This window comes from Puntigrus tetrazona, chromosome 16, assembly GCF_018831695.1.
Source record: "Puntigrus tetrazona isolate hp1 chromosome 16, ASM1883169v1, whole genome shotgun sequence".
NCBI lineage: Eukaryota > Metazoa > Chordata > Actinopteri > Cypriniformes > Cyprinidae > Puntigrus > Puntigrus tetrazona.
The window spans coordinates 15,034,835-15,061,775 of NC_056714.1; the positions used below are offsets into that span (position 1 = coordinate 15,034,835).

At 38.9% G+C, this 26,941-nt stretch overlaps 1 protein-coding gene across 1 annotated transcript in view; it reads left to right on the forward strand.

The window, feature by feature from the left end:
* Positions 1–7,899: 7,899 nt before the first annotated feature.
* efna3b (ephrin-A3b) overlaps positions 7,900–26,941 on the forward strand; it is a 49,943-nt gene continuing 30,901 nt past the window's right edge. The window contains exon 1 of the mRNA XM_043261163.1: positions 7,900–8,522. Within this exon, the coding sequence (XP_043117098.1) occupies positions 8,416–8,522 (107 nt within the window). The 5' untranslated portion in view covers positions 7,900–8,415. The remainder of the gene's footprint in view (positions 8,523–26,941) is intronic.

Consider the following 26,941-nt stretch of genomic DNA (forward strand, 5'->3'; position numbering starts at 1 on the left):
TTGCCACACATATTATTGAATAATTGCAGCTCATTATGAAATATGGTTTGCAGACAGTATTCTTGTGCATGCTCTGTCTTTAACACACACACAAACTTGCGTGACAACCTCGCTCGTGCCTAAAGCTATCCGGTCTCTTAAGGGCACATAAATGTGAAATACTGTGCCGCTCACTCTCCCTTCTCTCAACACCCCCCTCTCTCTCTCTCTCTCTCTCTCTCACACACACACACACATGCAGACATGGTCGATTCACATGTGTCGTTATATGGTGTGAACCGCTGACCCAGGCTTTTAGAGAGCAAGGAAAGGATGCTATTGCAGTGAAGGGCACGACATCTCACAGTAATGTTTCAGTGCCAGCGCTGAGTGTCATACTTTAAACACACTCAAAGACAAACACACGCACATTTGAGACTGGAGTTGCATTAGAAAAATTTGGGTTCGTTGACTTTGTATATAGTTGTTGGTGATTTGATGGTGAAAATACATTTTTGCCTAATAATTGTATATATTTACATGATAATATTATTATTAAAAAAGACAAGTTCATTAAAAATGTTCAAATATTTTTTGAATACAGAATTGTTTGTATTTACAAGATTTTTTTTATTTAAATATATATGTTGCAAATATTATTTAACATTAATTAAATGCATTGTTTAATCACATTTAGAAGAAAAGGTACAAAATAATAATGAATTACAATAAATAGGTTGCAAAAATTGTTCCTTTCTTTGTATTTGGTACTTTATATTCAAAGGAACAGTTTTCCCATTTAAGTAGACATTTCACAAATCAACTGCAAATGCACAAACAAACAAATAAAAAAGAAATATTTCTAGATAGATGTAATAGTTTATTGTATAACTTACATTATAGTAGGAGTTTTGTGAAGCCCATAAATGTGGAGACAACATGAATACCATGACATTGCAGAGATCGGGATGCTTTCACAAAACTGATGACTTGGCAAAGAGAAAGCTTGTTAGCGAGGCCAACAGGAACCTTAAAGAAGCTGTAAACATTTATGGCCATGGACACTCCCTACATATCACTGAGTCTGAGTTTTAGAGTAGGAATTCAGGACGGAAACTCTTTCTTTCTACAAATAACATCCGAGCTCATATAAATATAGCAAAGAGACACAACATCCAAAAATCATGGCAGAAAATCCAAAAGAAATATTTGCCAAACCGACACGGCTCATTCCAAACAAATATTATCCCGACTGTCAAGCATGCTGGGGGTTCCTCTCGCTGGCAGAGACGGCTGTGCACAAGAGACCTCTGTGCTGTCTGACAGAGCTTTAAAGAACAAAGAGATGAATTGTCCAGGTGTCTTACCAAACAGAGACTGACACTGTAAAAAAAAGGCTGTTATTTTAAGGATCTGTTTCTGCTTGACCCGGCCATTGCAAAACTTACCATTTTTATATCCCAATAGATTGCACGTGGCTGAAACTTGATAAAACGACACGACCCATCTATGAAATCGAAGCAAGAACTTTTGAAACGTTAGTTTAACAGTCCAAAAACAAAGCTTTTATTCTTTTTTTTTCAATTGATCTTTCATTACTATCTTGACAGAAACGCAAGCTTCCTCATATCCACCGTGATATAACTCTAATAAAAAACCTTTAGGATGAAATTGAATCGGTTTTTCCAAACATATTGTTTCCATAAAACAAGTGCGCATGTGTCGTCTCCTTCATGAACACGCGCGCGCGCGCGCCCGCACACGCACACACGCGCGCGTACGCACAATCGCAAAGCTCCAGTAAGTGCTCAGAGGGGAGAGGGTATTCCTGTGGGGCAGCGCGGCTCTGGGCCTGATTTATGCCACTGCTCTGTAAGAAGCCCGGCAGAGCCCAGGCCTCATCATCTGATCGCTGATCAGCACTGCTCTCCCTCTGAACATCCACAGCTCCACCAGCGCTCCTCGCTGCTACTTCACTGTGCCGTGTTTTGTCTTGCGATTAATTATAATAATCATGCATAACAAGCGCATGTTTTCAGTATGCATTTCTTTGTCTTTAACTATTTAATGTCAAATAATTAATGTTAGTCGGGAGTGGAAACGTTTCAGCTCAGATGGCAACTGTGCATTGTGATCATAATCAAAGCTTTTGCGTAACTTTATTTAGTTGCTGTTAGTATCGGGTCGTGTTATGGTTTTGTTTACATGTTTACTGTAGTTTAGTAATGTAATGTAAAATGTATAAATGCAAGTGGAGAGCCTATGATGGGAAATTGCAGGGACTTTCACAACTGGAGAAAAAAAACAAACCGAAGATGTACAAACCGAAAACTGCAACGCGCGCGAACGCTTTCCCGTGCGCGCAGAAGAACGTTCTCGTTCGCTCGCGGGGCTTCCGTTAACTCTTAGGCTCGCCAGGCTTTTTATCTGCAAAAATCTTGACTTTACTTAACTTCTAAGGCTAATATTACTCATGTCGCTACATTTACGTGTTGTAAAATGTAGATAAATTAAAACATTACATTTAATTAGCCTACAAAAATCTAATTAAAATAGGCTAAATATTCTTTATTGACATCTACGTCGATAAAAAAGAGGCATCTAACATCCTTGAAACCTTTCAACGATACAAATAAATCTTAAGATTATTATAAAAATGTTTTATGTGTTTTTGTTTGCTTGTTTAATGAAATGTACTCTAGGGAACCCTATTGTTGGTTTATTTAAAGTTGCAGTCCGTTATTTTTGGTGTTCAAAATCTACAGAATTTATATAATAACCGATTACGTCGTGAATTCGTATTTTTAGCCTATTCTACGGTACACCTATAATAAGTGTTTATATTCGGACTATTTGGGTTTGGGTAGGTACCGCAGCGGAGTAGCCCGGTACCTGCGTGATTTGTCATTGATACTAATAGAGAGAAGTAGCTCCGGCCACAATGTTCTTCCGCAAAAAGCACGCCGTTCTGTTTATGAACCGCTAGAGCGCCAAAAGTTACTGCAGCTTCAGTTTTTTTTTCTTTCTTTTTTTTTTTTTTACTAAAAAGTTCAATTAGCAAGTTAGGTCTTATATGGCATATTTTGAAAATTACTTTTATAAAGGCTACATTCAAAAAGGCTTCATTCATTGTTGTTCATCATAAGTTTCTTAAGCTCTCTGAAAAAAGCCAATATGAAGAGTTGGCTTTCAAGAGTAGGTTCATTTAAAAAAGCAGTTTGATGGCTGGAGATTACAGCAAGCGAATGGCCATATTGACGATCGCGAGAGGCACACCTAACATGCCTGTTTGGGATTTCTGAGAGGAAGCCGGGGATTATAAATGAATAATGTTTTAAATGACGTGTCTCTGAAATTTTAGCCTTTGGCTCTCTGTTGGTAACATGCCGAATATGAGCAGAAGCCTGAAAAACACAAGCACATCTGCACGGTAATCTGAACAAAACCTGCCAAACATTTCAAATTTGATGGGGGAGAGAGAAAAAGATCAGTGAGAAGAGAGAGATCAAAGCAGGAAGAGTGTGGAAGAGAGATTGGAGGGGGAGGACTGTTGGGAGAGAAGAAAGATGATGAAACACTTTTTGCAGAGTAATATTTTCAACAAAACCGTACCATTCATCCACATATATCAGTCATCAGAATCCAAACAAATGTTTCTCTCTCTTTCGTTCTCGGAAAGCCTGCCCTCACCGCACGGCCTTCATTCCACCGCTGCCGGCAAGACTCTCTCGTTCATCCATCTTTTCCAAAGTGCTCTCCTTCCCTTCTTCTCGTTCGCTCCCTCCCTCCATATCGCACTCTCCCTCAGCGCACACTAAACAAATAACGATTGTATTTATCTCTATCATTCTCTCCATTTTCCTTTCCTCTCTCTTGTTTTCTTGCTCCCTCGTTCAATATTTCATGTGGATGAGAGCGTATCTATTCTAAGCTTGCTCTCCGCCGCCTCCCCTTCCTCCCCAGTCGTTAAAAAAAATCCTTTTTCACTCCACATCATTCTTTCTGTCTACCTCCTTTCCCTCCATTTCTATAAATCTTTCTCTCTCCCACTTCATCCCTGATGTTCTGTGTCCCATTTTTGCTCTCCCTCTTTCCTTGACTGGACAATGTCCACTTTATTTATACAAAGAGGTTCTTAGCCAGCATGCTTTCTCTTTTTCCATTGTTTGGCGAACAGCACACACACACACACACACACACACACACACACACACACACACAGACACACACACTCACACACATGTACACATACAGGCTTTTCTGTTCCACCTCTTTCATTGTTATACTCTTTTCTTTTCACCAGTCTTACTAATATCTCTGCCTGCTTTTTGATCTTTCTTCTTGTCTCTCTCTCTCTCTCTCTCTCTCTCTCTCTCTCTCTCCCTCTCTATCTATGTCAGTGTTGTTTTAGGCACAGAAGTGGAAGGTAAACAGTGAGATTGAAAATTCATGTTAGACAGATGAGTGAGAGGAAGGGAGAGCGATGGAGGGACGGAGAGTGACAGAAAGAGAGAGAGAGAAAGAGAGCATGTGTAGAGAGCCACTTTTGCTTCTTAATTTTGAAACAAAGAAACTCTCCCATTTAATCGGTTACGCAAAGCTACAAATTGTTAAAGTGCACTTAAAGAAATATCGCGGGTTAAAAACAAGTTCTATAGAGAAGCATGTGGCAGTCGTCAACTACAACAGGTGATAAATTTGATTCACTGAAATATGGTTAAATGTGGAAATAAAATTTTAAAAAAATTCTAATGGAATAAATAAAAAACACATTAGAGTAATGCGCTTACAAAAGAGGACTGCCTCAAGCATTTTTTAAGCACTTACACAAATTCTTCCGTATCTTCCTTATCGCTTAATGCTATCATCGTACCAATGCTGAGGAGTAACTAGTTACATGTGTCAAAATTACGTAATTTAATTACAAAATAAATGTACGTGAAATCTGTGTGTAATTAAATTACAGTCACTAAATGATTACAAGAAAGATTTTCCCACACATACAGGATTTTTTTCTAAAACAGCATAAACTGATCTAAAATGTGAGACGCCGATGTTTCAGGAGTTTAAAACACAGAATAGGACACATGTTTATTCGATAGGTAATTTTCTATATGGGTTTGTGTATATGCTTAATTTTTTTCAGTTAACTGTTCAAAGCCACTGCTTTTGTGGTGTCCATGCTAAATTAAATTACATTAAAATGATTATAAATCTTATTGTGATGAAGGATTTAGGATTTTTACAGCAATTAGTGTTGAGTACGGTGAACCATGCCTGCTTCAATTTATTCATTCATTAATTTGAAAAAAAAAAACAACTGTTCAGAAAAATGTGTGGGGGGGGAATAGAAATGTTAATTTTAAATAAATGTTATCTAAAAGTGACCAAATGTACTCAGTTACATTACTTTATACATTATAACCTTCCCAACACATAAATCACGTCATAAAAACCAAGAAGTGGTACTCTTAGGTAGAAGAGACTCGATGAACGTGTAATGTTTAAATGTCGCAGTGTAAAATGTTTCACTTCTGAAACAGTGTGACAGTTTAAAATAAATTGATATTTTAATTTATTCCATTTTGTTAAATTATTCACATGGCTGCACTTTTGCTTTTTAATTTCGTTTTCTAATTGTATTAACTTCAAGCTAGTTTTTTTTTATATAAATTGTTTTCAAGCTGATTATTTTCTGTTTCAGCTGACCACAGTTGTACTTTATCCGGAATATTCTTAAATAGCCGTTTTATATGTGCTAGATTCCCATGGTGTGAAGTTTTAAATGAGATTTGGGAACTTGGGTGAGTGCTGCAAATATAAATCGACATTGTTATAAAGCAGCCTACGGAGCCCGTTCCAGTCCGCCCTGTCGTCTTGAGCGTGACGGTGACGTGGCGTCACCTCCCAGTCACAGGGACAGAACTTCCGTGTCATAAGGTCAGGCATTGAGCCCGACGCGTTTGTGTTTTAGTTGGGTAGTTTATATCTGAAAGCAAATCAAAGTTGGGCCAGAGCTGAATGTTCTATTAGATTGAAGGCTATGAGTGTGTGGAGATTGGATTTGAGAGCGAGAACCGGCCATGTGACAGATAGAGCCGAGCAGAAACTCCCCGAGCTAAATGTCATAAGGGCCACGGTGTCACAGGGGCCTGAAAATGATACACTACCATTTTTCATCATCTGCTCCTGAGACAGAGAGACACAATTGAATTGGGAGGCACTATTGCAAATGAAAGATGTTTTATGAAAACTGACAATAGCCCGTCATGGTTATATAAAATGGTTTGAATCGTCGTAAATAAAGAAATGAAATAGAAAGGATATGTAAATTTCTCACTCTAGGGGGAGCGCGCAACTGACTTGCTTGAATATTACAATTTAGGAGCTATTTATGATTGCAAATTTCAAACTCAATTTGCAACATACTTAAAATACATGGAATCTTAGCGTGTGAAGGGGATGCCGAAGAGGGAATGTTTTCCTCTGCCGATTTACTTTTTTTTTTTTTTTTGCTCGAGTCCCAAAAACTTGTGTGCTGACAGGGCGAAGGAGCGACTGTTGAAAAGAGGAGTGAAATATTTCGACGCTGCCATAGAAACTCCGGCGGAGAGAAAGATGGCAGGCCGATGAGAGTGAGGCACACAAAGAGGTGACAGAGGTAGATCACGAGAGAGTGAGCGAACAAAAGGAGGACAGAAATAGACTTCGAAAGAGTCAATGTAGCTTGACACAATGGGTGTAGGGTGAAGACAGGAGGAGCTGGCGAATGTGTGCGAGTGTGTCGGGGAGGGAGGGGGGGGGGCTGTGCTTTACAAATGGGCAGCGGGGGAAAGACAGGTGAGAAGTAGTAAAAAACAAAAAGAGTGAAAAAGACAAAAAGACAGAGGGATTCCCCAATGACACCTAATCTCTTCCTCTCTTTCTCACTGTCCTCTCTCCCTCTATTCCCTTCTTTTCTCCCAATAAATCATTTTGACTTCTCCTTAACCAACTCATTCCCAGCAGACGAGAGGCAAACTGCAACTATCCCTCCTCTGTAACTCTCTCCTTCCTCTCGCTTGCTCGCTTTTTCCCATTCCTGATAAAAGAAACCCTTAAAAAACGAAAAACTATCACAGCTATCACCAAGGCAACGTGTCTTAAGGCATCATGACATCGACCGTCATGTAATAAATATTACATAGCACTTTTTGCTTTAACTATCTACAGCTATTTATGTGTCTGTGCATTTTCTGTTCTGCCGTGTACATCCTTGATAGACAGACAGGCAGACAGACAAATAGATAGACAGACAGATTTTAACATAAAACAACGTGCACATACAGGACCGGGAGAGACTGATTGCTATCATATGACCATTAACATCAGCTCAACATCCTTATGTGTGGATGAGAAGATCCCATGAATGAAGGACAGAGATAGAGATGAGCCAATCCATCAATCCATTCACCCTCCTAAGAGGATTTTCCATAATTATTCCATATTAGAAAAGACTTACACTGTCTAGAGAGAGAGAGAGAGAGAGAGAGAGAGAGAGAGAGAGAGAGAGAGAGAGAGAGAGAGAGAGCGAGCAGGTGTGGATAGAAGCATGGAGGTTTTGGGTATAATAGGATATAAAGCCCTGCTCTCTGACAGGCAGTAAGAGGATTGTGCTGGCGGTAGGTAATTAAAACTGCACTACGAACGGTCACCTTCGTAATTGTTTAGAAATATAAAATAAAGTTTCTCTCGTTCGTCGCGAGAGCAGCTGTCTAAAAGCATCTCTGAAAGACTGAGAGCTGGAACGAACGGACGCGCGCTTTTGTCCTGGGCAGGAGGCGGAGCTGGTGCCTGAACGATCGAGCACAGCCTACCAAACAGCGCGCTGGTGTGTGTGTGTGTGTGTGTGTGTGAGAGAGAGAGAGAGAGAGAGAGAGAGTGAGGCAGAGCGGTGGATATGGCCAAAGAGAGCGAATAAAACTCGCTCGAGCACTTGTTCGGTAGACAAATGTAAGTGTGAAACATCCCGGCAGCCGCGCATCATCTAAAGAGAATATTAGTTTTACAATCACGGAGCCTCGTTGCCTCCAGAGTTTCTCCAACGCTACGGGAGGACGCGCTTCTCTCTTCCCCGCATTTAAACTCCTACCATCCAGCTGCCTGCATCCATTTCTGCTCCGTCCGCGGAGAGCCATCAGCGGTGGTCTCGTGTCGGACTATTGGATTTGGGCTGACGCCATGGGGACAGAGGGAAGGGGTCTTCGCCATGGATTCTGACTTTTTAAATACTTAATACAAACATACAGATTGCGAAACCCCGTGTTTAAGTAGTTGCACGCTTTAGGTCGCATCTCTTCCTGCCCTTCTTCGCCGAACGGGATGGTTCCGGCGCAGCGTCGAGTGGGGTGAGAAGATCTTGCAAGACTGGGAAGAAAAGCGAGAGATCGAGGGATTATGGCACTCTTCGCGCTCTGTCTTTTTATTCTGTTGCTCACCTGCACGAACTTTGACCTGGTGACTGCAGCCAGGCACGCGGTACATTGGAACAGTTCAAACATTCTGTAAGTCGCATGCTAATCGTCTTTTCCCACCTCTAATAAGGCGCACTTTATTATAAATGACATTAAAATAGAAAAAAAATAGAGTTTAAAATAATCGTTTTTTTCCCGCTGGGAGAATACAACATGAACCAAAATATCGCATGTAATTATCTAATTTGAAACCAGTTTAGACGTTTGCATAAATCGGGATTCCCTTATGGAGCAGGTGCACCAGTAGACCAGGAGCTTTTTTTTTTTTTAGATGTGTAATGCTTGTATTTATTGTGCATGCATGACTATAATTAGTGCAGTTGTTTGTTTTGGTAATATGCATAGATTAGTAGGAATGATAGGTTTTCCATGTGTCTTGATCTTAAAAACAACCACATGTAGGTTAGGTAGATGTTTGGGTTAATAGGGTTGATGCTTTGTAGTTCTCGTCTGAGGTCTTTTTGTCAGTGTAGTAAATAAATCTAATAAAGCAAAGCAAGAGTTTCACGCCACAAGCATCAACTGTAATGTCAAAGTCAGCCAAAAACGTAGTAATGATCACTGAACACTCTTAACATACTAATTTGACAAAGAGAGACTTCTGCTCCAAATATGAGTTTTGTACAGTTCCATATCTGCTGTATGTTGTAGAAATTTGTTCAGCTTTGTGCTTTTGTCCTCACAGAACCTCTCTCTCTCTCCTCGTGTGTCTCTTTACATCACTTCTCCGTTCTCTCGCACTCCTGCATGTTTCTCTCAGGGAGTCTCCGTCTGTTTCTCCCCCTCTGCTTTTTCGTTCTCCTCCCTCTTTCAGAATCATACATGGAGCCCAGTCTAGTCCCCTGTTTCTTTTCATTCCATCTGCTGTAATTAGCAGCACTTTTTCAAAATGACCTCAATATGCCTGCATTGTGACACCATTCAATCTCAGCATCTCTCACTGTCACACACACACACTCTTTCTCTCACACACATACACACTTCATTTTTAGACTTCATATTAAAATGGATGAGGTGGTTAGGTCACGGTTAGGTATGTCAATGGTAAATTAGAGCAACAGTGGGGATGTAAATGAGCGTGTTGGTGTATCAGTGTGTGATCTGGCTCTACTGGTTGTAAAACCTATGAAATAATGCAGGAATTGACCTAGTTTACAGGTACTGTTCACACTAATAAGTAGCTTGGGGCGGAATACAAATTTGGCCTAAATCAAAATCAAATTAAAAACATAAACCAGCGGCAGCCCACTTGCCTGAGAGACTCTTATTTATTGGTACTTCTGTCTCAATCTCAATAACTCACACATACACACATTTTACACGGTTCACGTTTGTATATGCAAATATTATCAATTAGATTGTACGTATAGATCTATATAATCATCATGCAAATTTGCCGCTTAAATAAGAACTCACACATCCCCACACATCCATTAACTGATTTTATCCCAGTACAGTCATGCAAATACCAACATTTACATTTAGTTTGAAAAGTGATAAAGACTGGCAATTTTGCCGTACAATAATAATTCTCAACCAAGCACGCGTGCGTTTCCCAAATCCATCATTAGCTAACTATAGTCGCTAGTTTCACTGAATTCTATTGGCAACAACGGAACTTGCGACCATAGTTGCTTTGCAGAAACGCTCGCTAGGTCGAAACCCACTAGGGGGCCTCAACAAACCTCCAAGATGGCCAAAAGATGACTTAAAATGTATTCATAATAATATATTAATTTTAATCAATTGATATTATCATTAATAATTAAAAATCAAGAATCAAAATTATACAGTGTGAACACACAATCGCACATATTTATGCAAAAGCTTAAAAATTTTATGACTTTTTAAACATGCTTTACACCGTATGTCTGGGAAAACCATGGTAAAATGTCCAAATACTACAGCCTTATTGGTAAATGGAATAAACCGACATTCAAAGGTTGTTTTGCACACACTGGTTTCGCGTGGGCCTGCTTATGCCTTAGGTGTTTAACGCTACAGGATTATATCTGCTCTGCCATGTGCTTTTTCATTCACTCCGGAGTGCTCACTGTGCAGAGAAATGAAAAGTACTTCTTCCACCCAGTTTCAGTGTACTGAGAAAGCTGCCTAACTGCATTAGCATCGGTAGCAGCACGGGGCGGATATGCTACGTGATAAAACCAAATTAAACTGGCTTATTTCCATGGATTAAGTTTAATAAGACTTCTAAAGCAAATGCCATTACACACTTTCGGCCCACTGCACAGTACAGAGTATGGACATTAACCCCATTTCACTACGAGCTACAGTGTTCCCCCGTTATTTCTATAAGATGCGTTCCAAGAAGTGTGTGCTTTGTTTTGTGGGGAAATTAGCCTGTGAGCTAGCATTATCTGTGTGTATGTGTGTCTGTAGACTTCCCTCTCTTTTCATAACTGCTCTGCAACACTGATGACACCCTGTTACCTCAGCTTGGCCTAGTTATACAGCACAGAGAAAAAGAGAGAGAGAGAGAGAGACCTGATATTTAAGCACTGTATTGCTAAATGTCGCTCACGCTATATGTCCGCTTATTCTCAAGGGTCAGAGTGTAAATGTAGCACAGCATGCTAATAGCAGTAATAGCTGTGGTCAGCGTGCTGAATTTGGGTCTACGTCCAAAGCTGCACCGTCACTCCTCAGCGTGGAGCAGCTAGTATTCTCTGGGTAGTGTTTTGACTCGGGGGTGTGATACGGCACACGTGTGTGTGAGTGTTCTACAACTAAACGTCTTTGTTTCGAGCCGAGCACGTTTGGTGTAAACAGTAAGAGAGGCGCCGTCGGCCATGAGGTAAAAAACGAAAACAAAGCAACCAGACCACTGCCTCCTCATTCATCTTCTAAGAGAGTTATAACTGAGTGTACCTTCAGCCCGCACACATACACATGCTGACAATTACTGAGCGCGGAGTGGGCAGTGATCCTAACGGCCCTACACTCTCGCTCCAGTGATGCGCATCCCAGAAAAAATACAGAACCCTCTCAGACGCATAATTGAGAAACAGGGTTGAATAAATACATACGAACCACCGGTTTTCGTAGGCGAACAAACATGTCTGCTGACGAAAGGATACGTTCTGTTTTCACATTCTCCGCGAATGCTTCATTATAGTCGCATTAGGGAACTCTGTGGTATGTAATGGAGGGGAAAAAACTCTGCGAACACATGTGTAATGTTAGTAGAGGTGAAGTGAGTGTGGGCTCCAGGGGAGAACAGCTCCGCTCTGTTAAAGCGCAATTACAGAACGAGAGTGGAAAGCATGAACGGAAGACTGCTGAAATGCAATGAAACTACAAATCTGTGCTGGGTTAAGCTGTGGGAACTGTAAATGTACTTGTGGTAACGTCAAACCTAACCGGTGTGCAAAACAGGTTCAGCTGAATCAACCTGAGCACAATGGGTTTCATTAACGACATCTGAAGATTTAAACAGCTAACATAGTTCCAAGCTTTCCCTTGTTTTAAGTGTTTTACAGTGCGAGATCGGTTTGTGACTTGTACAGTAAACAGGTGTGAGGCTTAAGGGTTGACATTTTAAAAACAATTTCTATTTTGGTTTTAGGGAACAATCCGACAAGCTTCGATGAACACAATACAAATGATCTTTTGCCACCCTTAAAGGCGCATTCTGTAGCCCTTTAGCTATCATTAGCATGAGTGTTTATGTACTATAACGCCACGTTCTCACTCCCGACTCGTCACATATTAATGCTTTGTCAGGGCTAACTTGGTCAAAGTGCTCCTTTGGCATCACTGTTCGATGTGCAGGGTCCGTTGTTATTTTCAGCTGTTTGTGTTAATTCAATGGTTTGCGTGCGTTTGTGAAAAATTTGAAATATATTTCTACAAATAGAAATAGAGCACCTTACCCCACCCCAACCCTCGCATCTCCTTCAAAAAGATGCCCCCATAGCATGGCACCTTCGCTCACGAGACACACGAGAGCCAATGGCATTTCACAACCAAAGCAGATGCATCTTTTGAATCTGCGCACAGACCTTGATGAGCTTTACAGTGATCACGTCTCTTTCTCTCACAAATCAACCTACTGCCTCAGAATAATTTTAATACTTTTTAAATAAATTATGACTGTGGTTGTATCTGCCTGCTATATTTTGTGTTTTATTGAACAATGGTAGGTTTAGGGGCAGGACTTGGGTTACGTAAATGTGTAAGTAGTGTAATATAAATAAAACTGTTGTGACTGTTCCCATTAAAGAAACCACATACCTACGTATATGCAAAAATGGCAATATTATTACCTAACATAATTTAATCGTGGCAATAAAATTCCCAGTTCTATTTGCGTTCCAGTTCCTATTGATGCTAAAGGAGCATCAAAAAGTGAGAACTTCTGATGGCACAAAGGTGGAAGATGCTACACTGCTGTGGAGTTTTATGTAAATTAGACCGACTAATGAGTGCTGTCAACAAATCCTTCCAACATGTCTATGCTTTAATGATGTTTATACTCAATTCTGTGTTTGTCCTTCTATCTGTCCTACCTTTCTTTATTTTCTTCTGTTATCTCTACTGGTAAAGCACAATAATACATGCATGTCTCATTTTTACATTTAGCACAATCAAACAATACTTCGCTGTAGGGCCGGGCGATAAACCGATAACGATAATTATCGAGCGATACACATTTCCTCGATACGATAACGAGAGTGTCGTTAAGTGTTCGATGAAATGTTTACGAGGTAAACGCGGAAGGTAAGAGCGGTATAGCGGTATTTGCAAAGAGAGCAGATGTGACTGCGCTGCGGTACGAAACCCATTGGTTTCGATGGCTTGCGTCGTGACAATGGTTTGTGCGCGCCTTCCTTTCTAGTTGAAAAGTCTCGCGAGCACTGAACAGGAGGAGACAAACAGGAGAAACACTGTTCTCAACGATACAGTAAGAAGACTTTTAATCTACAAATCGCCACGATTTACCATAGATTTACAATAGTAACACTAACTGCACCAGTCAGAAATCTGTGTATTCGTGTCCAGTTTTATTTTATTATTAATGTAGACATGAAATAAATGTATTTATGGAGGAGTAATGTAATATAATTACAGTATATTTGTGATTAACCTATAGCGTTTAATGCGTTTATACTACATGTATTGAGGTGCTATATTTGTGCTTTTAACTGTGATTATAATGATCTAAATATATGATATAATGGAAGACCAGTAGTTTAAAAAACATCTTTTACAGACAAAAACTTTTTTTTTTTTTTTACTGATTTTATAAAGAACATAAATTTGCATCTGTATCCCAACTAAAGCTATTATTAAACGTGTATTTCTAAGAGAAGAAAAGATGTTATATTATTAATATTATCAGGCAACACAAAATTGTTTGTAATTTGAAACAATATCACTCAGCACATGCAGAACTAAGAAATATCATGGTTTGACCATAGTTTAAAAGCACAATTAACTGTCTGTTTTTTACATTTTCCACAATGAAGCAAAGATCTGTCTTTAAATTTGAAACAAAAATAAAATTCTTGATAGTCATATCGACTGATATGAAAAAAAAAATATATATATATCGAGATCGTTTTTTGGCCATATCGCCCAGCTTTACTACACTGTTATAAATCTACAGAAATGAGCGCAAAGAGAATACTCACAGATGTTCAGTAAGACACAGCAGCTCATGTAATTTAGTCCATTAATATGGACTGTGTATAATTAAAACACTTACTAGAAAACAATAATCAGAATAACCTTCATTTTGTGAGTGTTCACCTTTCAAATGACTAAAACACAATTCATTTCTTAATGTTAGCACTAAACTACAGAATGCACCTTTTAAGGTCTTCATGATGTCTTGTTTATATACAAATATCGAAAGTGATTATAAGACATTGTTTATGTTTTCTCAGTGTCCCATCCGATAATGATCCTGACGGAAAGTTCTTGAGCTAACAACTGTTTCTATGGTTACCGCTTCAGGGCAGGTGAACGTGATTTTAGTTTGCCTGCGTCTATTTAGGCTACTGTTAGGTGAAATTCATGGTCTGACTAGTGTGTAAACCTTTGACATGCTGAAATGTTTGAAAATCGTAAGGATATGTACAAGGAATATATACGTGGTGCTTTTTGCCAAGTAAATTAAACTGCCAAGGTCCAGAAAAGTACATGAAGAACATTGTCAGAATGCTCCATCTGCAATTAGCGGTTTAATCTGAATTTTATGATGCGATGAGAATACATTTCGTACGCAAGAAAAAAATACTTTATTCAATAATTTGTCATCTCCGTGTCTCTCCGTGTCACTGTAGCGTCATTTTTGGAGAATATCCACTGAACGCACTACGTACACTCTTTCTATGTGTTTTTTCAACGCTTTGATTTGAACAACAACAGTGCATCCTTGTCTTTTGTCTTTTACAGAACAGTGTACGCAGTGCATTCAGTGTATATTCTCCAAAATGCTGCTATGATGATTGCTGCGAGACACAGAGAAGACAAATTATTGTATTATACTTTTCTGGACCTCGGCAGTCAATGGGACAGTCGCGGTTTTCATCTAAAATATCTTAAATTGTGTCCCGAAGTTAAATGAAGCTTTTATAGATTTGGAACGGCGCAGTTATTTATTCATTTTGCATCTTGATGTTTTACGCTTATCAGAACACACGTCTTAGTTGAGCTCTTAATGAAAAATATTTACATTTATCGATGTTTTTAACTAACAAAATGTTACATGAAAAAAGAGATAATTGAAAGTTTAATTGAAATTATTCATCGGATGAAGCACTGCTCGAAAACCTTTTTTTAGTGTAGTGAATGTGCACATTGGATGATTATTGGACGTGTAGCTGACGTGTGAGTGTATTTGTGGGCATGCGAGGAAAAGCCCAGGTGTGTCCAGGTGTTGTGCAGATGGCTCTCACACGTTCAGGTTGGTTCAAGTGAGGTGACTTGGCCTCACGCTGTGCGTAGGTTAAATCTTTGCGATAAGCAGCTACCTTGCTTACGTCCTGTATTGTCATTAGCAATGCACAAACAAGGGATTTGATTGACAGGTGGATGGAAAGAGTGAACAACAAAGCCCATAAATCAGATAACAGTCCGAGGTTTGCATATGCAAATTGCTCGGTGCATATTCATGAGTAAACGGAAAGATCTATCTAAGTGACAGAGGAGACCTGGTTCTCGTTCATCAACTGTGTGTTATCATTGAGTTGAAGCTGTTCCGCTCGCGTATGCGCCTGAGCTTTATGATGTTAGTATCTATGTGAAGAGCAGCAGTCTTAATTAATAACGCCAGTTCAACTGAGGCTGATGAATGAGGCAGTTGTGCATAACCACATCCACTTATCACACCAATCACTTCTGTTTATTTATTCTTCGTCATGGTGAGGGGTTGCAATGAATGCGGGCGATGCCATGTAAGAGGATGTTCCACGCTTTGCTTAGTCATTCATGATCACACTATTTATTCATTTAATATTTTTAATACCCTCCTCACCTTATGAGACTCAGCTCCCCTTCCTTTCATTCATCTCCTCTTTTAAATTCTTATTATGAATACCATCTCTTTATTTATTAATCATTTCCGAACAGTGTGACGCTGTCTAAGAGCATGATGGAGGCAGTGATCCCAGCAGTCTCGGCACGCTGCAATAATTCAATAAATAACAGTTGCGCTTATGAGCTTTTTTGTAGTTTGTTTCATCACATATGGATGGATACACTGATGCACCTTTTACAATTATGGCTGATATGCCATATGTTAATTACTATGTTTGTGTAATGGCTGATAAGCAAAAAGCGGTCAGTATTAGTTTTAAATAAATAAAATAAAAAAGTAATTACGATTATACGTAAATTAAGCCATTAAAACATGTAAAATAAAGAGTTATTTTTGTGATTTGTTAATGATTATATGTGACTGGTAATAAATTATAAGTGTCTAACTTTAAGTGAGAGCAGATTTAGATGAAAAAACATGGAAATTAGCTGTGTGTGTGTGTGTGTATATATATATATATATATATATATATATATATATATATATATATATATACACACACACACATGCAAATCTTCATACAAGTCAAACACTTTGATATTAAAAGAAATTTACCCTTTTCACATTTCTCATGGTGAATAGAGACTAAAACAAATATCCGTATATTATTTGAGTACTCATTTGCCCCATTATGAAAAGAAATAAATCCACCATAGTGCTCTATAGTCTGCTCTGTGTCTTTCCAAAAGAGGGAAAATATTGATTAATTTGGTCAAAACAGAGAAATATGAAGAGAAACTCCTTCAGCTTTCATATTAGAAACACTCACACAATAGTGTTAATATGTAATTTAATATAGGAAAACAGAAAGTAAAAAGTTATAAATGTACATTAAAAAATTGAACAAGGGAAAATATAAAAACATTGCTACGTTTACAACATTAATAACTGTTAAAACACATAATCAGAGCCTGCTGAAAGAGCCCATTTTGCTGATTTGTTAAGAGGTAGTGATTTCCCAGCATGCTGTGCATTAACTAATGCAATAGCTAATTCGTTTTTTGGAGTGCAAGGTTGAACAAACAGGTTGTGTGAGGTACCTCGGCCGAATGCTCAAAAAAAGCCTCACCACATCGCCATGACATTTTGAGTTTTCTCAGCTTTTCACACTTGACAGTGCAGCAGTAGGAGGGGGTCTGTTTTGTACTTTGGGGAGGATGTTAACGCAGATGGAAATGATGTGTATTTCGGGCTGCTTCTAGTCTCCAATTACTCACTTCAAAATCAGGCCAGATTTGACACACCTTTCATTACTGCAACTCATGATGATAAAAACGAACGGCGCCGGTTCTCGCCTCACGCCGCCGTGTTTTATTACAAACAAACGATTTACATAGAAACACCATCTCTGTGGTCTCGCCATCGCTCTTTTTGTAGAATGGCCGTGATTCAGTCCTTATCCGAAAGTTGCTTTCCTTAATTTCGGGATTTATGGTTGTTACTAATCTGTGACGCCTCAAACTTCGAGAACAGAAGTTGGGAAAGTTTAGCTGATTGGCCCACGCTGACGAACCCCTTTTAAAACCAGCATGCTAGCTTTTAGACGTTAAATTCGCTTCGGATCACACACGCAGACATAGACGTGTATATGCGCACTAATGGATGAGCTGCTTGTGTGTGTGGTCCCTCTGAGTGTATGTGTGTGGTCTCTTTATCTCCCTTGTGTTTGTCCTTTGAAGGAGGGGAAGTGAGCAGTGTAAATGTCTGTGATTTGAACAGGAAGAGCCGTGACTCCCGCTCATTTAAATCCAGCAGGCTGATGGAGGTGAATCGTTCAATGGAAGAGTCGTCTCATCTTAATGAATAGAAAAAAAAGAGTCTTTCATTCTGTCCGTCTCTCTCGCTCTCTCACCGTGATTCTCCCGTTACTCTGCTGGTTCAAGCTCTGGCACGCAGAACAACAGCTATCTTACCCACAGACAGGCTTCAAAGCTTCTAAACACACACGCGCATATAGTGAAACGCTGCCTGAGACGCGTGTACACGGTGATATACAGACACATGACAGCGGGTTATATTCTCGTTGGTGTGTGTTCTGTAAAATTGGATGGTTTGGAAGTTTTCTGCCCTCTTTTCACGTCAACAAAAGACAACTGGCTCATGTGATCCATTTGAACGCGCACACACACACACACACACAAGTAGGAGATCGAGTAGCACTAATCCAGACAGACAAGCTAATTCGGAAAGTATCGTATATGCAAATGTAAACGTGAAGAGGGTGAGAAGCAGAGGCTTTCAAGCAGGTTATAATCACACTTACTGCTGCTTTGTGTTAGTTTAGTGTGACTGCTGCATGATCAGGGTTTTTAGCAGCGGTTAAATGACATTTTCATTTAGTTTCTTGTCAAGGTAAAGGGTGGCAGTTTTTTTTTTTTCTTCGAGATGTTAAAGTAGTTTCTTGCGGTTTAATTTGAAGAGACAACTGTAAGTGAGGCATTTGTTGGTCGAATTACACAAAAAAACGTGTAAACACTGTGGCAGAGTTGCCAGGTTTTCACAACAAAATTCGCCCAGTTGCTATTCAAAACTAGCCCAAGTGTGTTTGTAAATATAAGTGGGTAAAATATATGTTTTTGGTGAGATTTCACATTTAGAGCTAAATAGAACATTACTTTAACCCGTGCTGCAACAGGGTAAAATAGCCCAAGCCCACAGGAAAATTGTGGACTTGGCAACATTGCTTTGTTGCTCTTTGAGGATTTTTCAAATCATTGCTTTGTTGGCTGGCATAGCGTGGCTTAATGTTTAGCTGACCAATACCTGATGGAAGGAGCGTTTAGGAAACCAGTTTGAAACCTTTAACATCTGAACAACCTATCTGTTTCACTAAAGTAGGTTCTTTAGATTATAAAGAGGTAAAAAAGAGATGGTTGTTTAAAGTGGAAAAAAATGGCTCTTATGGCATCGCTGTGAAGAACCTTTTTAAGCACCTTTATTTTTGAGAGTGTAGTACTGCTATGCTTTGTCTTTAAGAAACGTCTCAGCAGAGTAATATAGCTACATTCCAAATATATATTTTTTCTGGTAAAAAATGTGCTAAATTAAATGGTTACTTAGCTTAATGTGTTTGAATCAAATTACAGTAACTTAAGGATATTTTATTCAGAGTCCGTTCACATAGAAATAGCTTCTTATGGTTATTTACTGCCAAGAATGAGTATGCAACACTAATTCTCATTTAAGAAAATGAAAAAAAGGGAGAAAAAAAATTCAGCTGCTTCCCATGACACAGTTTTCCCTTATTCCCCTTTGCAGTAATTTTTAATGGAGAATCGTGAGCTCTTGCTCTTTATATGAGGGTGTGTGTGTTTACGTGTGTGTGTGTGTGTGCAGAATGGGGTTTTTAATGGGGATTTTTGGCCATTAAAGCCATCATTAGCCGGGCCACGAGTGCGCCCTGTTCACCATAATCATGAACATAATTAGAGAATTAGCGAGAGTTGGAGAGAGTGTGTGTGTGTGTGTGTTTGAGTGCTTGTGTGTATGCGTGCACATCATGGATGTTAATGGAGAGATTTTAAATGGACAAGCTAAATTATGACCTTGTATAATGGCCTTTTTTATCAGCCAATGTCAGACTGCGCTTCAGGAATGGGTCTCTGTGTCTCACTGATGAGTGTGTGTTTGTGTGTGAATGTATGTGTTATTGTGTCTAATTCAAGTACTACAGACAAGTGATTTACTTATTTATTTATTTTTTGAGGAATGTCAATCGATTGGAAGTTTTAATATAATTATTTACATAGCATGTCGGTCAAGAAATCAAATTAGTTGCAATTTCAAGTCGGTATACCAATATTTGCTGATAAAAGCCCTGAAATAAAGAAATCAGATGTTAGTTTATTAAATGTTTGTACTGCACCGACATCAGTTGATATTTTATATTTAACGGCGCACGCACATTTTCCGTATTTTTCTGTATGTCCAATGTTCACTTGCATGTAATATTTAAAAACATGAATATTTTAATAACATTTTTTGTGTTGTAGCTTTCATTAACTTTTTAGGCAGTGTAATCTTCACTTCGCTTAATTTCGGTGATGTGCGTTGTCTCAAGAAGCAGCAGACTACGGATTCAGAGAAAATGGTAATTAATCAAACTAAATTAACAGCTTAAATTGACAGCCCTTTTTTTTCTTTAAAATCCATCTCATTCAATTTAAATCAATTTATCCTGAAGCATCCTCAGACTGCCCCCCTTTTTTTCCGTGAACTCCTTTTCCTCCATGAGGATGTAATCCATATAATACAGAATGTACAACAGATTCTGTGAAATAAACTAGTTTCTGTGAGTGCCATCAGTAATGTGTGTGTGTGTGTGTGTGTGTGTACATAAGTCTTCACTTTTAAATCCTCTCTTGCCTGTACGTGGTTGCACAGAATATCAATGGCCTACTGCAGGTCCCACTGTCTGAGTGTGTGTGTGTGTGTGTGTGTGTGTGTGTGTGTGTGTGTGTGTGGGGAAGTGCAGTTGTTAGCATTGCAGGCTTATGGTAATAAATGCATTTTCACAGCAGTTAACAGAATTCTGTGTCACATCCCGGGAGAAAGACAGAGAAAGGAAAGGAGATGTCTAGAAAAGAAGGATTGAGCAGAACACAGGTAGGTATTTATAAAGAGAAAGATGGAGGAGGAGCAGAGAGAGAGAGTAGGGAGCTCTTTTCTTCTTTCACTCTGGGTTTATTCACTTACACATGTGCGCACACACATCCATTAAACACACACTCTCACACTAATACAGACTCTTGTTGCAAAGCAAGAGATCGCACAAACAACTTTTGTGTGGGTTGTAAAACATCCTGATGGACTGTAGAATAAGTATGGGTCCTGTATCAGTTTTATCTATTTTAAAAGCATATTTTTTGACATATCACTTAGGAGTGCTGATATAAAATATAATTACTGTATGATTTACGTATTTGTTTATTGCACGATGCACATAGCTTAATATTTTCAATTGAGGCACTGTTTTTGAGGAATGCCTTTAAATGCAAGATATTTAAAGTATGCCTGAAGTTTAATCGCAATAGTTCCACTTTAGCACAATCTAGCATACTTCAGTATATCTTTAGTTGAATTTCAGCAGTATGTTGGCATAATTAAAGTGCGTTATTTGCTCAGTTTTAGCAGACTTTAAGAATAGCAGTTTATTAAGCCTACACTAAAAGTACAATTGGAGGGATATTTTATTAAGAACATGAATATATAAATGTATAGTGTATCACAATTTAATTGTATTTCTAATATATTTTAGTATGTTTTATACAAGGGTGTTCATGTGTGTATTTTTGTGTGTGTGTGTGTGTGTGTGTGTGTGCACGTGTGTGTGTGTGCATTTGTACTACTGTGTTGATGTATCTGAGTTAACGTTTTTATCAGTGACTCATAGGTGTAAAGTTTTATTGTAATAACTGAACCTCATTGCTAAAGGAGGAATTTCTACTTTTACTGTAGTACTTTTAATTAAACAATATTACACCTTTTACCACAAGTTTGGTTAAAATTTGGGTATTGTGTCAAAATGTAATTTAAAGTCAAATATCTAGCCAAAAGCATAACTGCATGAATACTTTTAAGAAAAAAAAACTAGCTGTTAAGAAACCTAATTTCCCTCCCTCATTTAAGTAAGCTTGATTCACAAACTTGTGCTAAGCAGCCTTTTTGATTACAGTTTCCTCAACTTTAAAAAGGCTTTAGGACATACCAGATGTTCAAGTAAAAAAAGAGAAAAACATGTTACTTAAAACTGTTAAACTCTAAATTCTGCAGCTGATTAGTAGTTGTTTGTGACAATATAAATGATTTTATTCAAATGATTTTGTTTATACTTGTGTCCAGTGCACCTGCGGTGACATACTCGAAGTATTTCATTTTAAAATTATTTGAATTATTCTTAAAACTTTAACTTGTTCTATAACCTGTTTTTTATTTTTTAAAACAAACGATTTTAATCACAATGACCAGTTACTTTTGCACTTTGTACTGTGAAGTTGTACAAAAAAGTTTGTTCCTTCAAACTATATGTACTTTGTGTGCTAAAATTACAAATATTCAATTTCATTAATAACCCTCCACCGACTATAATCTTCCACGTAATACTATAGTAAAGAAATACAACAGCTCTAGTAAATTACACCCATGTTTCACTAATATGAACATACACAAGCTCACATACCCAACTGAACAGCACACTCTGTAACTGTATAAATCTCATCCTGTCCCTACAGTCGAAAATAAAATTTACATATAAACAGTAAAGCTATAGACACATATACGCGCAGGCTCTTCTGTGAATGTAAACTCATTTAAAAGTTGAATATATAGTTTCCTCAGTATTGGAGTTGTCACAGGTCTGAGGAGATATTTCTAACAGCTGTCATGAGTTAAATATAATTGAGAGAGGGAGAGGAGAGGAGAGGCTCGGGAGAGAGGGTTCATTAGAGAAGGGGGAGTGGAGAAAGAGAGGATGGAGAGATAAAGGAGAGATGGGAGAAAGGAGGGAAAACAGAGATGGGTAGAAAGAAATGGATAGAGGGATGGCATGTTGCCGTGAGATCGGGTCTTATCTGAGGCTCAAAATGACAGCAAGCTGACAACACTCTGCAGCGCTGTGACACGAACAGACTTTTCACACACACACACACACACACACACACTGAGCAACAAGCTCTCACATGCACGGTACAGTTGACACGCATCATTATGCGTGCGCACACATATACTTACTCTCAATCACATGCACGTGACCCAAAGCGCATCATGGTTATACATGTAATTTTGTGTGTATAAGTGTGTATTCTTATTTTCACACAGGAGCATTCACAGTGTGGTTCATATACATAATTATGCAGATGCACACATGTGCACGGCTTACACACACACACACACACACACACACACACGGCTTCTGGAGCCCAGGGTCATTATTTTTGATGTGATGTACAGCAGCTGGAACATGCAGGGGTCTTATATTCTTCCACTGGGACTGCAGCAGACCAGCGAAAAGCTTGTGTGTGTGCGCTGCAATTTATGACACGCACGGTGCACCAGCTCTGAATACATTACTTGATCATAATATTTCAGTGTTTTCATCTATTTAATCTACATAATATCCTTCTGCTATATTTTCAGCCTTTTAGCTATGTGTGTTTGCGCGCGTGTGTGTTTTTGCGGTGTGTTGCAGATGGGAATTATTGTATTTGAATGGGAAAGGTATAGTGTTCAGACTGTCTGGCCTATTTGAATTTGAATCAAGCTGTGGAATAGTAGAAACGAGAGTGGACAGGGCAGGGAAAAAAAGAGGGAAAGGGAGGAGGCGGGGGTGCGGGGGTGGTTAGTCTGGAGTCAGGACGGGGCGAGACGAGAGCGCGAGAGGGGCCAGACTGCCAATCAATTGTAATTATAATGTGGGTCAATTGTAATTAGATTGAACTCTCATGTGACACTGCCACAGTGATATACAGTCAGCATTGCAGACCATATGCTGTGTGTGTTTGTGTTTGTGTGCGTCTGTCGCGCTCAGTCAGTCATACGAAGGAGGTCGGAGACAAAAGTTGATGTGAATGCCACCGAGATTTGACTTTGACCGGTTTTGGGGTCGGCAGATTTAAATACATTACCATGTCAAACACTGGTTCAGGACTTCATAGTGGGGCATTTGAATTCATCACTTTGTTTACTTTGTTACTGTTCTCGTTTATGCTATTAGCATTCCCATTTATTTCAATGGTGGTTGCTTGGCTAGGGCATACTATAAAATGTGGTGAAAACCAGTATGTGAGACAAGAAGTATGTCTGCATTCATATTCATAAAAAGCACCCAGAAGTGACCTACTACTTCCAATAGGATTCTGATTAACGCTATCCCATGAGGCCACAACTGGAAAGTACCATTGTTCTGCAATGTGTAGCTCCAACCAGCTCCAGAAATCCAGTTTTCTCCTTATCCTGAAGACCTTCCCTGCGTCACGGTGTTAATTAAATCCATCCTAAATATTATGTGAGATTAGATTAAATGTGTCCCGAATCATAACAGGCTATAGTATTTAAAAAAAAAAAAAAGAGTATGCCAAAGCTCCCAAGATGGATTAATATCCAATATTAATATGTTGATCCGTTCACATTATATTAGCTAATATTACCCACAATCCACTGTGCTTTGGTGAAGAAATCAGTTTAAAACTACAGAATAATTAGTAAAATAAACTATAAAACGGTGAATGTGTGCAAGGGGTTTAAGTTAATAATTAACATCGAACCTGGTAAAAAGTATTTATTTAAAGTTATCTGTGTTTTAATTTATTTGCAACAACAGTGTGAACTTTTATAAATGTCCGTTAAGTTTTAAATGCATCATTATGCAATAAGTATGAGCATACGCATATGGCTGGCGGATCTTCGTGCTACTTCTTTTCTCTCCGGCACAATTTAATTGAATGAAATGTGGAGCATGTTAACTGTGACAAGATGATTGACAAGCCAGTTTACAGTGACAGGGTGCGTATAACTATGTGACAGAGTGGTGTGTTAAAGACTGTATGATGTGATAGTATGTCCCAAAGCTTTCCTACTCTTCTACTACACACTTTTTCTTCACTGAAAGAGTACATACTTTAAGGGCGATGTATAAGTAGGCACATTGGGACGCAGCACTTGATTAGATGGTTCAGGTGTGTTTAATTAGGGTTGAAACTCTGCAGGAGAGCGGCCTTCCAGGAACTGAATTTGTCACCCCTGATTTATATGATATAGAACATACATTTGTAACGGTTGCGAAGGTTGTTCCTAATGAAACTTAGTGCCTCCTTGGACAGTATGCGATTTCAGATGCACCTCTGGACACAGCTGTTTACGAGGCTAAATTTAACCCTGAGCTTTAAATCATTTCCAATAGTTGGAAGAACCAAGAAGTTGCGACAAGTTTGTGACAAATAATATTTCCAAAAATAAAAATTGTTCAGTTTAATATTTCGCTTTTGTTTGTGTTTAATCCTTCAGTTAACAAGCTCGCAGCTTAGCGCACTACAGTTCGTTTCACACCCTCCAAAAAAAATCAGTGACTGCTACAATATCTATTATAAAATAACGAATTACTTTGTGATGTGTGCTTTTAGCACATTTTGCAAGCAATATTTATATGGTTTTAGAAAATGATGTTAACAGATGCTAGCTATTTTAGAAAGTCTGTCAATGCAAAGACGTTTTTTTGCCACAAGAATGGCTGAATAGCTTTGCTAACCAACATGACTTTGACTTATTGTAATATAGTCATGTGGTGGCCCAGTAATGCACAACACAACAAAATGGAAACAAGTCACAACACAACGAAATTAGTCTTTAGTGTTCACACTTCAAGAAAAAGTACAAGTTAACATAAATTGGGACACAACTATGGACTCACGCACTCGTTCACTTGATAGCTCACCAGAAAGATTAAAAGCATTAATTGCTAAATTATATAACAAAGTGGCCGGTGGAATATGTTGGTTACAGTCTGATTGTTTCAGTATTAATTACTCAGTCCATTTCACAGCTCCAGATACACATATCATAATAAAAGCCTCCCTCAACCATTACCAGTTTCACTTGGCTGCCTATATGATAGCTGTATGTGTGTGAGAGCGTGTGTGTGTTTTTTAGACAAGTTAACGGAGTGTGAAGCTGCAAGAGCTGTCACTAACTGAGACCCCGGCATCACTGGGTAACTGAATGGAGCGTATCGGAATCGGCTTATTTTTTCTGGTTTTGACACGCCACTCTGACATAATTATACACCAGCCTCCAGTCAAAGACAGCGCTAATGTAGGAATGAGAGGTTGGAGGTGGGCCCAAAACCCAGCTTTGTCACTCGTAATTAGTGATAAACTTTTCTCGGAGCCTGACTGGGCATTGGCGTCTTGTTTTGAAGTTGGAATCAATCGACAGTGTAGCGACGCCCCGTCAGGGATGTGAGTTTCCCAACGGCAACTTTGTCATTGATAATTAGAAGTGAATTTCTAATTTGTTATTGGCCGTCTGTTGCAGATTCCTTCCTCCTCCTGTTTACACCCATCAGACACGTCTTGGATTATCAATAAGATGCAGGAAGCCTGTCATTGGCTGGCATTTTATCAGGCAGAATGGTAGTGAATTTTGAACAGAGGAGAACTGGATGAGCTGAGCAAGAACATCGCTTAAATCAACACAGAAAGTGCTGGTCACATAGCGCCGTGCAGTTCTTTGATTTATATCTGTCCTAGTCAGCATTACAGCTGTCTCCCATCGGGACAATTAAGACTACATATAGCAGAGCACACTTTTTTTGGTGCCTTTACATACCTTAAAGCTGTTAACAAATGAAGTAGTGTCCGGTTTCATTGCAGTGTCACACAAGGACCCAGTAACTACAGATGGGAGCTAGTGGCCTTGGACTTAGACCTTGGACCACACGTCTCTCTCTGATGTGAGGCAGGCTTGTTAGCCTGGGAGAAGATCCTTAAGTGGTTTTTGTGCTTTCTGTCATCGGCTAACCACATAACAGAAGAGTCTCACGCGGGATTTTTCACCTGTTTGCTATTTATAGCGAGTCCAAGGTCAAAGAATACCAGCTGCAAGCTGTGACTCGTAGCATTTCCCGGTGCATACTGTCTGCCAGGCTGCTGAAAGGAACACTGGATCTTACTGTTAGGTAGTGAAGGACTCCTGAAATCAACCTTGTTATGTTTATTTTGACACTGTTAAATATTTAGTTTCTTGATTTTGCGTGCCTGCTTAATATGCAGCTGTATTAAAAGGATTAGTTTACTCAAAAATGAAAATGTTGTTGTTTCGGACCTCTATGGCTTACTCTCTTCTGTGAAAAGCGAAACAAGATATTTTATATTTACATGAATGCTATTGAAAG